Source organism: Amaranthus tricolor, chromosome 15, assembly GCF_026212465.1.
Source record: "Amaranthus tricolor cultivar Red isolate AtriRed21 chromosome 15, ASM2621246v1, whole genome shotgun sequence".
In the NCBI taxonomy this organism is placed as follows: domain Eukaryota; kingdom Viridiplantae; phylum Streptophyta; class Magnoliopsida; order Caryophyllales; family Amaranthaceae; genus Amaranthus; species Amaranthus tricolor.
In genome coordinates, this window is record NC_080061.1 from 5,073,145 (window position 1) to 5,090,381 (window position 17,237).

At 30.5% G+C, this 17,237-nt stretch overlaps 1 protein-coding gene across 1 annotated transcript; it reads right to left on the bottom strand.

Annotated features, from left to right (window-relative positions):
• Positions 1-265: 265 nt before the first annotated feature.
• Positions 266-6,691, bottom strand: LOC130801568 (uncharacterized). Its single transcript, XM_057665436.1, has 9 exons — positions 6,422-6,691; positions 5,656-5,901; positions 4,655-4,746; positions 4,062-4,212; positions 3,377-3,504; positions 2,998-3,156; positions 1,871-2,056; positions 1,517-1,723; positions 266-944 (listed from the first exon to the last, which is right to left on the bottom strand). Exons 2-9 carry the CDS (start codon positions 5,888-5,890, stop codon positions 939-941), a joined length of 1,164 nt encoding a protein of 387 aa, XP_057521419.1. The 5' UTR covers positions 5,891-5,901; positions 6,422-6,691; the 3' UTR covers positions 266-938.
• Between the last annotated feature and the right edge of the window lie 10,546 nt (positions 6,692-17,237).

The following is a 17,237-nucleotide window of genomic DNA, read 5'->3' on the forward strand; positions in this document are numbered from 1 at the left end:
TAAAATTCAGAAATTCTTATTTAAGACGTACTAGTGAGACAATCTAAAATTGAGTTAAATAGTTCAGCTACATTAATTAAAACGTTTACTTTCGTACTTTAAATACTTAATTTTTTAAATTTTGAGCTATTTATATGGACTAATTTCACCATGACAAGATCTCCAACAATATTTGCTCTTTGATATTAGGTATAATCCAAAATTGTATCATTGTTTATTCATACAAAAAAAATTATTATTTTCTTGTTATCACGTTTTTTGTCAAATACTGGAATAAAATGTCATAATGTAAACGGAAATCATATTCATATATCAATAAAAAATTAATTTTTTTATTTTTTGATTTTACACCATATAATAAAAAAACTCTCACATTTTTGTCCATACACAAATAGACATTGTAGCCTCTTGAAGTGAAATCAACATCGTAACCTTCGAAACAATATAATACGAGAAACGTCCAGCGCTTTTATAGAAAACAAATTTGGGGATTTATTGATAAAAAAATTAATAGTAACGACTATCTTTGTGCCAAACACGTTGAGCTGAAATTAAATGGTCGTATCGAAAAAAAAAAAAGTACAAACACATCTAAAAAGAGGGGAAAAAAAATAGTACAACTAATGACATATACGGTGAACACAGAGATCTAACTGTGAAATCCTTTGGACTTCCAAAAACCTAACACTAGTACACTATACTATAAAGACGACTTCCTTCAGCCAAAACAACGAAGCTTTGAGTAATATATGCGCTTGCGCAGTTCGACCATTCTTCTTTCGCATATACGCTGTCCCTGTATAATATAGTTAACATTCGAATAATCTACAAAACTCTACCCGAAAAATATCAGCAACTTGGTAATCGACAAGTCATGACCACTGTATGACCCTACGTTGCAGCTTTTAAGAGCTTCCGAATGATATCCTAACATCTTCTCAGCACTGTTGTCGTAGTTGAAGAAATGAAACAATGAATATGACCCGAAAAATGTATTAGCATTCCAGATTTCAACAAACCACACAACAGCTTGACATTTTAGATGGACAAAACATCATGATAAAGTGAAACCTAGGCATTTTGGAAGAAATATGATGCGAGTGGTCTTTAATTTTAGTTTTATTTATTTATTTAAGAATAATTTGCAAATACATCCTCAAAGTTTACAACTTTTGCGCAATACAACCACTAAAGTATTAAAGTCTACAGCATTCAAGCCAAATCATAGAATTCCGACCACTTAACCTAAAATTGCGACCATTAAAATGGTCGAAATTATGTGATTTGGCCTGAACGCTGTAGACTTTGATACTTTGGTGGCTGTAATTTGCAGAACAATAAACATTGAGGCCATAATTTGCAAAAGTCTTAAAACAATTAGAATTTGCAAATTATTCTTTATTTTTTAGAGATTAGAAATCGCAACTAGTCTTGTCAAGCATACTAAAATAGAATATGACTATTGGCTTCAGACAGAAGGACTCAAGTTTAAAGCAAGATAAACTAAGAGACGTACTTTCTCAAGCTTCTTGTAAAAAATCAGCGCCACCTCTTGGCGGAGGATTTCCACATCCTTGGCATAATCTCTTTGATCTTCAACCTCCATTAACTGTTCCAATTGCAACCTCGTTCTTTCCAATACCTTGTCCAAAGCACAGAAATCCTTGAAAATTGAAGCCTCAATCGTCCTAAGTTGTAGTAAAATCTTTATTGCGGCAAGTGCCTATAGGAGACATCATGATGTTAAATCTACCGCATATGGATACTTAATCCGACATTCAAAAATCAAGATCCAATATGTACTCCATAGTCCACAAGAGAAGGATGCATGAACAAACAATTTGTAAGTAAAAGGATTAGGATGTGCTACCTTTTCCTGAAGATCCAGGTCATCTAACAAGGTTAAATCAACGATTGCCTTCAACAAATCACGATCACTAAAAAAGGGAAGCTCTGCTTTATCGATGTTTTCTAGTTGACATTCTGCTAAATCACCGACAAGTAAAACACATTTCCGTTGTAATCTAATGTCAAAGGTAGAATTGCTCAGTATATCCTGCAACATAAATTACACCACTGTCAATCACTCTTGAAAGTAGTGTGTAACAGTTGGCCAAGACCCGTTACCGAAACTAGATAGTATGGACACTTCAAGTCTGTCCACTAACTCCCAAGACTAATGCCTTCTTATTAATATTCAAAAGCTCATCAATTATTCCAAGGATGGCTCTATATATAGTCTAAGCCCCAAGAGACTACTAAAACATAACAACTAATCTAATTACAAAATATCAAGACTAATTAAATGTGCAATGTCGATAATGCCCTTGGGCCCCTTTGACCCGAGTCATTACACAGTTCTACGTTAAACCCCCTAATGGCTCCAAACACCCTCATTTTGTTCAAATCATTCAATCTTCCAGACGTTTCACGATTATCTAAAGGTTGCTACAATAAGGAAAATTTCACATTCATATATGATGTGGACCCCTCCTATCCTCTTACTATCTTATCTCGTCGTCTCATCATCATTATACCCAGTATATCTCGCTTATAAAATTATGATCAGAATCTGAAGAGAGTAGGAAGACGGAATATCATACTCTTATCAAACACATAAAGGGGTTGCAACCAGTGAGACCCTCGACTCGAAAAAGACTTGCAAATGAAAACAATCTTCACCTACTCTTTGTCTAATTACTTTTACATTAAGGAAAAATTAGAACTAAAAATCTTGGCTATAGATGGTCGGTTCTAAAATTCCCACCTTTCGATTATTAAATATAAATCTCACCTTTTAACCACTAATTCCATGAAAGTATGACATGCTGAAGTAGCATTAAGAGACAGAGTTTTAACTAATAATTGAAAGGTGGAAGATTTAGCATCTCACCACCTAAAGGTTGATTTCTAATTTTAATTCATTCTCAAATTGTACAACCTGTGACGTCCACATTTGAGAGGGTAAATCAAGTGCTAGTAATAAATAGAAGTTACCTTAAGCATCAAGTCTCCAGCTTCTGCATAAAATATTTTCTGGCCATTTAAATTGTTTCTGATTATGGCAGAAACTGCATGCAATGCTTTGGAGGCCTCTTCCACAACATCAGATCTCACCATCTTCATGAGCTTTGCCAGTGTACCAAAATCTAACACCTAAGAACGCGTGTAAAATTATCAGACAAATAAAAGCATAGAATTTTCCCATTATTGCCGAGGTTCATAAAAGATTACTGTCGACGAATCTGTGAAGATACATCTCGATATGAAATTGTAAATCAAGACCAATTAAGTTTGAGATACTATAATATCCTATGCATAGAGCTGTAGCCTGGAAATACAATGTCATACAACTGCTAAGTGATGATTCTCTGACCTGGTCCTGAACAACTGGGTTGTTTTGGCTAGCCTTTCCGAGAACCCAAGCAGCAAGCTTCCTTACATCTGGCTCAATGTTGTCAAGCTGGCTTATAACAGCAGCGAGACCACCAAATTTGTGTAAAACTGAGAAGAATGTATGAAAGAAGCTTCAAGTGTTTGAGAAGTCCAAGTGCGAGTTTTAGTAAATTAAATGGTGTATTTTAAATAAAATGAGCTTTTTGTCAATTCACTATCGCATACTGTAAGAATGAAAGAGTGCTTAAATAATATGCGGCAGAAAAGCATACAAACAACACTAGCAAATATTAGAGGCTTAGAGCAAATGAAAGTTTAAGAAGAAATTCATTTCTTTTCTTTGTCTATGTATTTTCCATTATAGTTTCTATATGGGAGGAGGAAAAGGCAATTTAGAACATATTTAGTTGTTATGTTAATCTAATGTCCTAGACCTTCCTGAATTTGAAAAATTTACATAATTAGTCACTAAAGAACTTAGGTGACATTGCTATATGGTAGTAGAAATAATTGGTAAAAGATGAGACACAAAATGGATGAAAGATCCCTTTTTTGGGGGGTGGGGGCTTCGTTGTTAAAAGACGGGACAAAAAATGCAATAATTTCAGCGTTTCGTGTACACCGTACACTGGATAGAGGAACCGGTTGAGGAATGAAATACATACCGTTGGCATTATCTATAGATTCAACAAGGTTCAAAAGATCTTCAAGAGCACGAAGACGACCTTCAAAAGAGATAGAGGAATTATTCAAGTCATTTATTGCAACTTTCATCAACTCTGCATCTGAAGGCATTCTTAGTTTTTCCACTAATTCCTGAAAAAAAAAAGTGCAAAAGTTAACTATCACGAAGAACTAATAGTTGAAGTGGATTGCCACAAGAAAACAAATAGATTCAGTTACAATTTGATAGGCCACTGTTGTGTTAATTCTGTACCCAAACCTAATATTAAACTCCTATTCAATCCACATAACCACCCCCACGGCACCACCCCTCAACACCTTTTCAAAATTTTCCCATCTTTGGAAGCGTTACTTAGGCCAATTACCCATGGGACTTTGAAAGTTTCTAGGCTTCAGATTATCTCTATTTAGTTTTAATGTTCAAATGGCCGTCAAGCAAGACAAACTAGGACAAAGTAGGCGTAGTGCAGAACACATAGAAGATTTATTCTTCTAAAAGAAGTGTGCATGAAATAATTTAGAAAAGGTTGCTACATGTTTATTCAAGAAATCATAAGCCTAGAAGCTTATCTACCTGAAGTTCTATTTGGCGCTGCTTTAGCTCATCATCAGATAGGCGTTGCACAGATTTTGCAGCATCCTTCAGTTTTGTTGGGTCAGAATGTCCTATTACATCCACAAATAAGAAACAAATATGTAACTCCACAAAAAAAAAGGAAACGTAACTTGTAGTTTTCGCCTTCCTTCCCTCCCAAAACCTGATCATAGTTTCTTATGAGCAAGATACAATGGGTAAGATGATGATTCCTATAAGCGGAATACAATGGGTAAAATGATGATAATGATGATGATGAGCTTAGAAAACTCTTACATTGAAAATCAAATGTGGCAAATTGAGTGGGACAGATACATCAATATTCAATAAATAGATAGCACTATTGCAAATTATTTCATTTGCATCGGCATAAAGTCAATAATCAAGTATGGGGTATATTGAAACTGAACACATCATTCTATATGGGATTTTATATTTGACGGGTTAGCGTAGCAGACATACTACAATTCAAGTACTTTCATCTCAATCAAAAACAAACCAAGCGGACACAAATACTCAAACATTAATTGATCTTCAAGTGCTCCAACACTATAGAAGTCCCCTCATTAAGCCATAACATTAATAAGTTCTATTCAGTCCCCACATAAAGCCCACTGTCACATGATTCACCAATCTCTTTACAAATTGCAAATCAAAAAAAGCAAATTATGGGTTATTTTAGGGTGATTTTGAGCGAATCGCGAATTAACTGGCGAATTATGTTACACTAATCAAGCCACAACATTAATAAGTTCTATATCAGCTCTTCAAGTACTTATTCTCTCACAATTCCCATACTTGTAATTTCCCATTATCTTCTGTTTAATTCAAACATAAAAAGTTCATTTCAGTGAAGCAAATATCAGCCAAACAGAACTCTTAATACTAAGTTAGTTTACTATGCATCTTCTCCCACTAAAGAGCATAAGAAATCATATGTTTGAATAATTCCACAGAAGATAGCACGAAAAGAAAATTACCTATTGCCCACTGTAACATTCCATCAAGGGAAGAAAAACCACCATCAAGCTCATCATGTTCATTCAATGCCACAGGTTCTTCAGAATGTGACTTCCTATATAATTCTCCTACTTCTTTACCAGTCGACCAAATCAATCCTGGAGTTGATTTGTTTATCCGATCCTCACTTGCCCAAACCGTGATCGATAATAAGATTGGTATGGACACAATAAGGCTCAACCTAAGTAGCCTCATCTTGTCAGAATCTGTAGAGGAAAAAATTGAAGGGCTTAAACTTGTCAGCCAAATTACACCATTACTTCTACACATAATGAATTTCTAATCATAAACAAATATTAAAGCTAACTAATCTCAATCTAGATTCTACCCATTTGCAGAAAAAAAATAGGGAACAATTCTAATTCTCTTTTGAATCAAATTCTCTCGATTACAATGATTAGGGTTTTTCAAAATACATCAAATCAAAGTTCTTGTACACAATTTTCCCGACCTTTTTGTTCCAATTAATACCCTAAAAAGGGGTGACTGTAATAGCTAAATCACACTATTGATTGAAAATTTCATGATGCGAATCAATCATTAAAAAGGAAAAAAATTCACTTTGAGTATAATTAGCAAATGCCCATAAGCAAAAACAATATGAATTTGCTAATTTAACAAATTTAAGACAAAATGAGTAAAATTAAGAATCTGGGTAATGAATTAAACAGCATGGAATTGGGAATTACACTACACTAAATGGTATAAAAGAGATAGAAAACATACTGATGAACAAATACAGAAAATAGAGATTGTTGAAGAAAATTCAGCAGGATTTAAATGATGATTGAGTTGTTAATATTGGATATTTGGATTTGTTAGTATGAATTTTCCTACTCTGACGAAATGGAGTCAATTTTTCAACTGGGCTTAATGGAGAAGTTCTTAGTTTGATTCTCTGGGTTTTAGTATAATTATTACCTCAGCCGGCCAATAAGATTACTTGGTCTTTCTCTTTCCTTTTCCTTTTTTTTAATTCTCTTATATGAATACAACTAGTTGGTGAAGTTTTCGGAGGGGAATGGTGCAAAGTTCATGAAAAAATTTGAAATGAATAACATAAATTATTGAAAAAATACACGGAATAAGATAAGTTTTAATTTATTTTCAAAAATAAGCGTGTAATTTTCAAATTTGTAGTTTGGAATCGCGATTGCTAAGTGCGAACAAGTGGAAAAAACAAAGTAGTTATTCGCAATTAGTAACTGAGAACAGGTGTTGACTTTTGTTTGACCCTGTTTCAAACAGCATCGACCACAAATACACAGCAGCAGCTCCTTTCGTTCCCATTTTCCCCAGTTTCAAAACCCTATCTTAAACAACTCGACATTCCCTTTACAAAAATCACTATTAGACTAGTTTCAATCCATCAATTCTTACATTCCTCTTTCAATTTGGCTTTTCAAATTTAGTCTAGGATACTCTAGCTTGCACAAAGGTAAACTTTTATGCGTTTTTTTTGAGTATATATATCGTTTTTTAGGGTTTTGATGAAGTTTGGTTATTTTCTCAAACATAGGTTATTAGTTCTAAAATCAACACTCTTCTTAATCATCCATAACTGTTCAAAGTAATGTTTAATTGTTTTCATAGCTTTATGTTGTATTTTGAAGTATTATTGTTGATGAGCATATTGAATTAGTTGAATTTGATGTACATTATATATTATTAGAAATTTTGATGTTGTTATTAGAAATATCATTTATGAACTTATTAATTGATTTATTATTTGAATTTTATGTACATTATATATTATTAGAAATTTTAATGTTGTTATTAATTGATTTATTAGTTGAATTTTATGTGCATTATATATGTATGAACTTAGTTACATTATGGACCTTATTAATTTATAGACCAAAAAGATTATAATCAAATGAATATAATGTACTTGTATGGGCATGAAGTTGATGATGATGTTGATTTTGTTTGTATTCATGTAGAAATGGCATCATTTTGCATCACTATAGTATGTTTTTGGAATGGTTCTATTCGAGAAAGTAGTGACAAAGTTCATTATGTTGGGGGAAGACATAGGTTGTTTGCATGCAACTCGAACATGGATTTGAAGCACTTTAAACGTTTTATATGTTCTAAGATTGGATTGGACCCCACTAGAAGTACTGTAAATATAAGCTTTAAATATGAAATGAGTGGAGAATTGCTAGCCTTTAATTTCCTGTTGAGGATGATGAGGCTATAGACGCTATGTGGGAGCATTCAAAGTCCACCCAAATTCCCTCTTTTGAGTTATACGTAGAAGAAGTACTCTTAGGGAATGTAGTTGCTTCTAATCCTACTCCTACCCCTATGCCTATATCGATTCAAGAAACTCAAAAATCCTTTTGTTCCTTCCGCATCTTGTACTCTTTCTCAACCCCTCCGAATCAAGTTCCAATTGATTTAATGGTTAACTTAGGAGAAAGTGATGAGATGGGACCTTGGGATGATGGAAATGAGAGTAATGAGCACATTGACGATCCTTCTGAGGATGATGTGGATGTCGATAAGGATGCGCTAGCAAATGATATGACCCTAGGCAACATTCCTACAATCATTCCTCCTACACCTTATGCCCTATGTCCACCTCTAGATGAGTACGTGGAGGACAACTCTTGGAGGGCGTGGGCTTGTGATACCACTTACACCGAAGAAGGGGAATTGGAGAAAGGTATGATGTTTGATAGTAAGGAAGCGTTGTTGGAAACTATTAGAGTGTATCATATTCGAAGAAATGTGAAGTATAAAACGGAGACCTCAAACCAAATGTCCTTACCTTGAAGTGTAAGCGGGGCTGTTTGTGGAGACGTAGGGCTACACTCGATTCATATTTATCTTCATGGCGTATTGTTACGTACAAGGGTAAGCGTGGGTCTTGTGTTTTCGGTAGTGACACTGTCTCGACTGGACACATTTACTTGACATCTTCTGTCATTAAGAATGTCATTAGAAATTGTGTTGCTAAAGACCCATCCATTAAGTTATCTGGCGTATTGCTAATGAAATAGATGAGGGAAGAAAGAAACGCGATAGTTGTCGTCGTTGTGGGAGTGAAGGTCACAACACTAGAACCTGTAACTCCAGGTAATATACTATATATATTATAGAAGTATAATACTCTATAACATATAGATACAACTACAAAATATAATATTAAACTTACAACATAAATGTATGATACATAATTACATAATAGTAATATTAACTAAAGTCACTGTGAACATAGTAGTACAGGAGATGGATCCAGCAGCTCTAGGACCCCAAGACTCTAGTGTTTTAACTATGCAGGAGGGGCACAGGAGCACTCTTCTTTGGGATGCCCAGGTTAGTATACTGTTTTGTATCATTTGCATTTTACTAATGATAACATACAAGTAACTTATTTGAATGTCTATTTTCATAGGTTCGATATAGACACATTAGGCACTAGGCATCCAGATTCCCGTTCCGTGGGTGATCGATGAGAGGATCATCCCGTACCTTGAGCGCACAAGGTTCTATGAATTTCACCTCATTGCGTACGGTAGAGTTGACCGTGCTATTATCACAACACTGGTAGAGAGATGGCGTCAAGAGACGCACACCTTTCAACTTCCTCTCGGTGAGGCTACCATCACACTGCCTTACTAACACGGCTTCCCATCGAGGGACGTGCCGTGTCTACCGCCGGACGCAAGCTATCAAGCTGGCGTGACATGGTTCACCGCATCTTAGGAGAGCGCCCTCCATCGGAAATTATTAGGGGGAGCAGTTTGCGGTGTACATGGTTGGTTCAGACCTTCATACCCCGTTGACGTTGCGAGGACCTTTCATAAACATCACAGTACCAGTCCCCTCTTCTACCAGAGCAACACACGAACGCCTCTTACTACCGTAGGAGGCGTAGAAGACCAATTTAGTTGGATAGGGTAAATGAGGGTGATGAGCGTTAACGTTAGGTTTTTGTGTATTTGGATTGACTATATATATATATAAGAAGAATTTTAAATTAAGAAGGGTGAGAAGGATTTTTGTTTGATTTTGTTTGTTTACTATATATACAAAAAAAGGATATTATGTTATAAATTAAGAACATTTTAAAAATTATTTCATAGTTACCTTTATGTGTAACATAGTTACTTTTACAATTATGAGTTTTTGGCTCAATCGTGATCATAGATTTTTTTTATTTTAGTAAAATCAAAGGTGTAGAGTCCTTACCCTTCTCATTTTCAACCCCTTCTCATTTTCAACCCACTTCTCAATGGATCCCTCCCCTATATATATATATATATATATATATATATATATATATATATATATATATATATATATATATATATATATATATATATATATATATATATATATATATATATATATATATATATATATATATATATATATATATATATATATATATATATATATATATATATATATATATTTATTTATTTATTTATAAATAGAGAGAGAGAGAGGGTCGCGTTCAGGTGCAAACCACGGTTCTATGCGAACCGTGAGAACCAAAAAATGTGTTACCTTTTTACAGAAAACGTGCTACTTTTGCATAAAAACTGTATTACTTTTTTTTAAAAAAAAAAATCTTGTACTTTCTACCAAAAAACAGTAACTGTCAGAAAAAAAAATCCAAAGTAACACATTTTTCTGAAAAAAGTAACACCTTTTTATGGTTCTAACGGTTCTCATATAAGGATGGTTTTCACTTGAACGTCTCTCTCTCTCTATATATATATGTATATATATATATATGTATATATATATATATATATATGTATATATATATGTATACATATATATATATATATGTATACATATATATATATGTATACATATATATATATATATATGTATACATATATATATATATATATATATATATATATATATATATATATATATATATATATATATATATATATATATGTATATATATATACATATATATATATATATGTATATGTATATATATATATATATATATATATATATATATATATATATATATATATATATATAAATATATATATATATATATATGTATATATATATATATATATATATATATATATATATATACATATATATATATATATGTATATGTATATATATGTGTGTGTGTGTGTGTGTGTGTGTGTGTGTGTGTGTGTGTGTGTGTGTGTGTGTGTGTGTGTGTGTGTGTGTGTGTTTATTTAGTTGTATATATATGTTTATTTAGTTTATCATAACCTTCAAGCTATGACTTACGAATGCTTGAACTTTTGGTGATGAATCATTTCGCTTGAAACATACATTGACTTGTAATAACTTATGATGATGTCTCTATTGCAAATATATCAAATAAAAACAACTCGATAATTAGGGAAAGTAGCTGCTCAAAAAATTCAAAACAGCTGTTCGCAATCAGTAATTGCGAACAGGATCAAACAAAAGTCAACACTTGTTCGCAGTTACTAACTGCGAACAGCTGCTTTGTTTTTTCCACCTGTTAACCACAAGTTTGGGAATTACACGTTTATTTTTGGAAATAAGTTAAACTTATCTTATTTGTGCATTTTTTTGATAATTTATCTTATTTATTTCAATTTTTCAAGTTCAGGCGGGATTTATGGTATGGGCCATGGCCCATGGTTTTACGCGTGTTCATTGGGATTATTTAATTGAGTTTAAATTTACTAGCAGTAACTATTTCATTTTTTTTTATCAGCGCATCCCCTAAGAGATCGTCTTTAAAAGAGACGGCTCTCCGGGCTCAGGCCCAACAATTGAAAAAAAAGAAAAAAATCTAAAATCTAAAAGCTAACGCGCGCGTTTGACCCTATTTGAAGTTGGTGTTATAACCTATTAAAATTGATGTTATAACCTATTGAAGTAGGTATTATAACCTATTAAAATTGATATTTGGAGTTGGTGTTATTACCTATTAAAGTTGGTATGATAACCTATTTGGAGATACCAACTCTAATAGGTTATAATACCAACTTCAATAGGTTATAACACCAACTTCAAATAGAATTACACATCGCGCATTTTTTTGGTAATTGTTTTTTATTAATAATGGGTCAGCCCATTTGAGACGGGTCTTTTATAAAGACGATCTCAAGTAAGAATTTGTGTTCTTCTATTGATTTATTTACTTTTGTTTTAGATGACTTGTTGTTACATATTAGTAACAATAATTTAATGATTAGTACAACGAAAATAATCAATATTATCACTTAATTAAAGCTAATTGGCTCCATAAACCAACCTTGCAACAATCAACAACCAATTGTCAAACATCTTTTAAATAATTGATCAAGCCCCTACATTGATATATGCCTCCAGAGAAGTTATAACACAAACATTTAGCAATCATTTTGTTGTTCTCAAACTTATTATGTTTCATTCAATTTGCTATAATGTAGTAGATACATTTTATTTGTTATTCAACTGTTTGCTATTTTTCTGGTAATGAATTTATATTTATTCTTATAAATTTCAACTATATAATCAATATGTTTTTTTTTTTTTTTTATAATTTCATATACATTTTTCTTTTGTCCACTAATTTGAATCTTATTTTCCCACTATTACCAATCAAAATACAATTGCATTGTACCAGAATCAATTAAAATAAATTTAACTCTAATTAAACCGAAATGTAATTTTATCTGCAAAATTAAGTAATACTCCTTCCAATTTTTTTTAGTTGTTCCATTTTCTTATTTAGACAGTTCAATTTAATTGTCTCATTTCCATTTAAGACATACATCTATAGGTGGTTCCCTTATTTTCTTAATATTAAAAATACCCAAATTGCACATGGGTCTACTGTTTTAGGTGGTCTCCTCCAATTCTAAATATTAAATATATTTAATATTGTACATGAGTCTATTATTTTAGATAGTTCTCTCCTTTTTTTTAATATTTGTGCCCAAATTAAATCATACAACTAAATTAAATTGGAAAAAGCATAAACTTTAACAGTAATCTATACATTTAGTCATGTAGGCAAAAGTCACGGCTCACATACACGAAAATTGCATAATCCTTTAAACGTGAAGACACTGGCTACAAGACATTTGCACTCACAACAAACAAAAAAAAAAAAACAAAATGAAATAAGAAATTAATTAATTAATTACAATCGATCCAGGGTGTGTACATTGCGTGTAATATTTTATCATCTTTAATTACTTAATTAGACACTTTATATACATATTTACTTTTCGAACAGATTATATGTTACAAGTATTTTGAAATGGAGTTAATGCTTATATTTATGTCCCACTCAATTTACTCGATTTCTAATTTTTATTTGTGCTAATAAATTTATTTTATTTCTATTTTAGAGATGATGTACACTCTTACTTTTATTCTCTATATTTCTTCTCATATTCTAAATATCTCACAACTTAAATCTACCATAATAGAAATACAATGCTTATTAAAAAAAAGCGGAAATTTGACAATAAATAAATAGTAAATTATTTAAATAAAATTCAAATAAATTAAAAATAATTAGTTATTATCCAACAATAAAAACGATACAAAATAAGTATAAAATAATTATAGTGAAAAAAAAACAAATAACCCTAGAAAAGTAAAGCAGAGAGTATAGCTTATTTTTTAATCTCCATGTTAATAACAATTAACAAATGAGGTTAAATATGAATTACTATTAATATTTACATGCAAGAGGTGGTGGAGTGCTCCCACATTTTGTAATTAAACATATCTCTTGGAATAAGAACCCTACTAAGCTCTACTCCCCTTGGTTAAAGTAATTAACTTTTCAGCCATGCTTAATTATGCCTTTAATCAATATTCTTTACTTTATTGTTTTTAACCTCCTAACAATTTAATTTCATAATTAAATTATTTTACTAGTCCTAATTTTGGGTTTGAATGGAGTACGATATGTCATGAACAGAACTTCCCAAAAAAAAGTTTGAAAATGCTAAGAAATTATAGATAGCTGGTGAATATTTTAGAAAAAATAAAACAATTTATTGCAATATGATGCAGCAGTAATTTTTTACCACTACAATATTATTAATATTATTAGTAGTATATATTTGGTGATATTTATTAAAATGTTACTACAAATTTTTAATGGTATAATATAATAGATTAATTAACATTTATTAAACTTTTTAGCAACATAATAAAAAATTATTTTAAAACTTCTCGTGATATAGGATCATAAATGTCACTGTAGACTATGTAATATTACATAAAGTGTCACTCAATCACTTTATGTGAAACTTAAAATAAAAACCAATAATTATTACACTAAAAATATAAATTAGTGATATTTTTTTATGTCACCAAATCCTATATCGCAAAAAGTTAATTATATTATAGTATACATTCACTTTTTTATTTATAAAAACCTAAAATAGATTTAAAAGTTAATTGAGTTACTTTACTGGTTGAGAGCTTTCTCTATCACCCTCACTACAATAAATTTAACTTTTTGCGACATTAGATTTAATGGCATTAAAAAATGCCACTAATTTATACTTTTAGTGTAATAATTATTGGTTTTTATTTTAAGTTCCACTACAAAGTGATTTAGTGACACTTTATATGGTCTTTAGTAGCATAATTGTTACTGTAGTCTATGGTGACATTTATGAGAAATGTCACTAGATCCTATGTTGCAAAAAGCTTTAGTGTGATTTTTTTATTATACTGCTAAAGAGTCTAATAAATGTCACTAAATCCTCTATATATACTATTAAAAATTTAAAATAGTGACATTTTAATATATCCCACTAAAAATAAATTATATTATAGTGCCTTATCACGGATTTGATGCTCACTAGTCAACCAGTCACCCACCTATATGAAGAATCAATATTCAATTGCCTCTCTCCTTGTTGTGGGAATTTTTTTATCCTATCCCGAATAAAAATAAAATAAAACGAAAACAAGTTATATATTAATTCAAGTTAGAAGTAAGGTGATCACTGATTAGAGTATTATATGAAGTATGTGATAGTAGTTGCTACATTTACTTTAGATTTGATCAATGTATGCTTTATATAGTTTTTATTAATGCAACACTTGTATTTTTTACACTATTACACGTTAACTCTATTAAAATTTTCTCATTAATTTGTAAGAAATTATAAAGTTAAGTGATATCTTCTAAAATTAGTCTTAAAATATAATTTTAAATATTAATTTTTTATAATTTTATTTGTTTATTACTAGTAACTACTTTATCCAACGGATAACTTATATTTTATTTGCATATTAATAATAAGTATTTTTTGGGATAATGCTCTGCATGATGTCCAATGTCCCTGAACTCTCAAGTCATATTAAGTTGATGAGTAGAGTATATAAATACAAGCATTATTATACAACCCAAATTTGGAGCTTGATAAATACATTAATTGAGGTCCACCAAGCACCAAGAAAGGAAGCATAGTGTTAATTAGTTTAGCCTTTTGACAAATCTTCCACCTACCTAGACTGATTATTGCCTATTGTTTTAATTTGGATCAATTTGACATTTGTAATGAAATTATATTAAATTAATCAAAAGTTGATTATGATTTAAGTCATATAATTATTTTTTACTCCACGTTATACTTGAATTGAGAGAATTAAAGGGAAAGAAAAATTCAAGAGTTTTAATGTTGTATATATATGATGATCGGTGATGGTTCCGTTTGATGTTTGTGTAGAGTTAAAGAAATCTGACTATCTGAAAATATTTTGATCAAGTAGTCTTTTAGTGGTTGGTGTTCAAATCTTACACTTTTTTTTTGTTTGAATGACTATTATAACATCACTAACTTACGATTCAAAACTCCCCACTTACTAATATCACCAAATTATGGAGATTTTGAAATTTCCTATCTCATTTTAAAACCCTTTATACATTACTATTACCAAAATTGTTAAAATTGGAATTCAACCTGTAGAATCGAATCGGTGGAATCGAATCGTAGAATCGTAAGATTTTACAATAAACTTAAATTTTCTGTTTAGTCATAATATTCACATTAAAAGTTTAAGTTTATTAATTAAAGTTTCTTTTACTTCATTTTTAAGAATGAAATAGAAAAATATTTAATAATTAGTTAAATCTTCATACTAACTAAGAAATTTATTTTTAAAAAATTATGATGATGGTTCGTTAAACTGTAAGAAAAATTTTTTTAAATTAAAAATAAATCAGTAGAATCGAATAGTTAAATCATAGGATCGTAGAATCGTGTTATGATTCTACTTCTATAAATTTTATTTTAACTAGAATTTTACAAACTTACGATTCTACAAACGATCCGAATTGCTCACTTATTTTTAAATCGTAAAATCGTAGATCAAAATCTTGATTTTAACCACCACGAGTCCACAACTATTACTACTATATCTTACTATTTTTTCAACTTAGACACTACTTTTGAATTAAGTTGTAAGCACTTTATTTAGAAAGTAAACCTCATATAGTCATTTTACCGTGGAAAAAAGATACTCCAATCAATTGATTTAAGATTAAAGAGGTAAAATAAAAAAAAGATTAGAGAGTTAAACCAAGTGTCGGAGTTTAGTTAGACACATAGGGCATACCCCTAGAGATGAGGGTCACTTTCCCATCCTCCTTTTCCCACACTATCTTTTTGTGCTCATAATGCTAAGCGTGCGGCTCAGATTTCTACTGTTAATTTGCCACTTAGACAAATTTTTAAATAAAAATTTATTTATTTATTTATTACATTTATATTTTTTATATGTAAGTATTAGAATTTAATTAATATTTTCATATTTTTGCCACTATTTTTTATGGTTGATAATATTTACAGTCCTAAAAACTATAGGTAAAAATTAATAAATTTTCTTTATCATCAATAATTATAATTTTTCAAAAGAATCTAATCTAAAATTGGAAAATAATTAGTAATATTTTTTTAAAAATTGTTTGAACCTTTTCTAAAAAAGAATAAAGACAAATTCTTCATCAAGACCATTTTAAAAAAATAAAAGAATTAGTTATCAACTATGTCATGTTTAGTTACATTTCAATTTATTTAATTAATTTTTTAAAAATCTTTAAATGAGCTGTCTGTATGAGTCCATCTCACAATTGTATAAGTCCATCTCACAATGAGAACATCTCATACAAAACTTGCTTAAGAATACATGATAAAGCAATAAAGTATAATTACATTTTTATGTTTCCAAAGCAAAGATAATATTAAATTACATAAATAAAATATAAGATTTTTTCTTATATACTTCCTCCGTTTCATAATTGTTGCTACATTTGCATGGGCACGAGAATTAAGAAAAGTGATTGACTTACACTGTAGTTGATTTTTTACTTTATAGAATATTGTATTTTATTATTGTTAATTGAAAAAGAAAAAGGAAAAATAAATTGTTAGGTTACTTTATAGAGTATAGTATAGTATTTTATTATATAGTATAGAGTATAGAGTAGGATAAAAATAGGGGTAGGTAGAACTTTAAATAATTGTTTTATTACTAAAAACGGAAATGTAGCAAGTAATATGAAATTGCCAAAAATAGAAAATGTAGC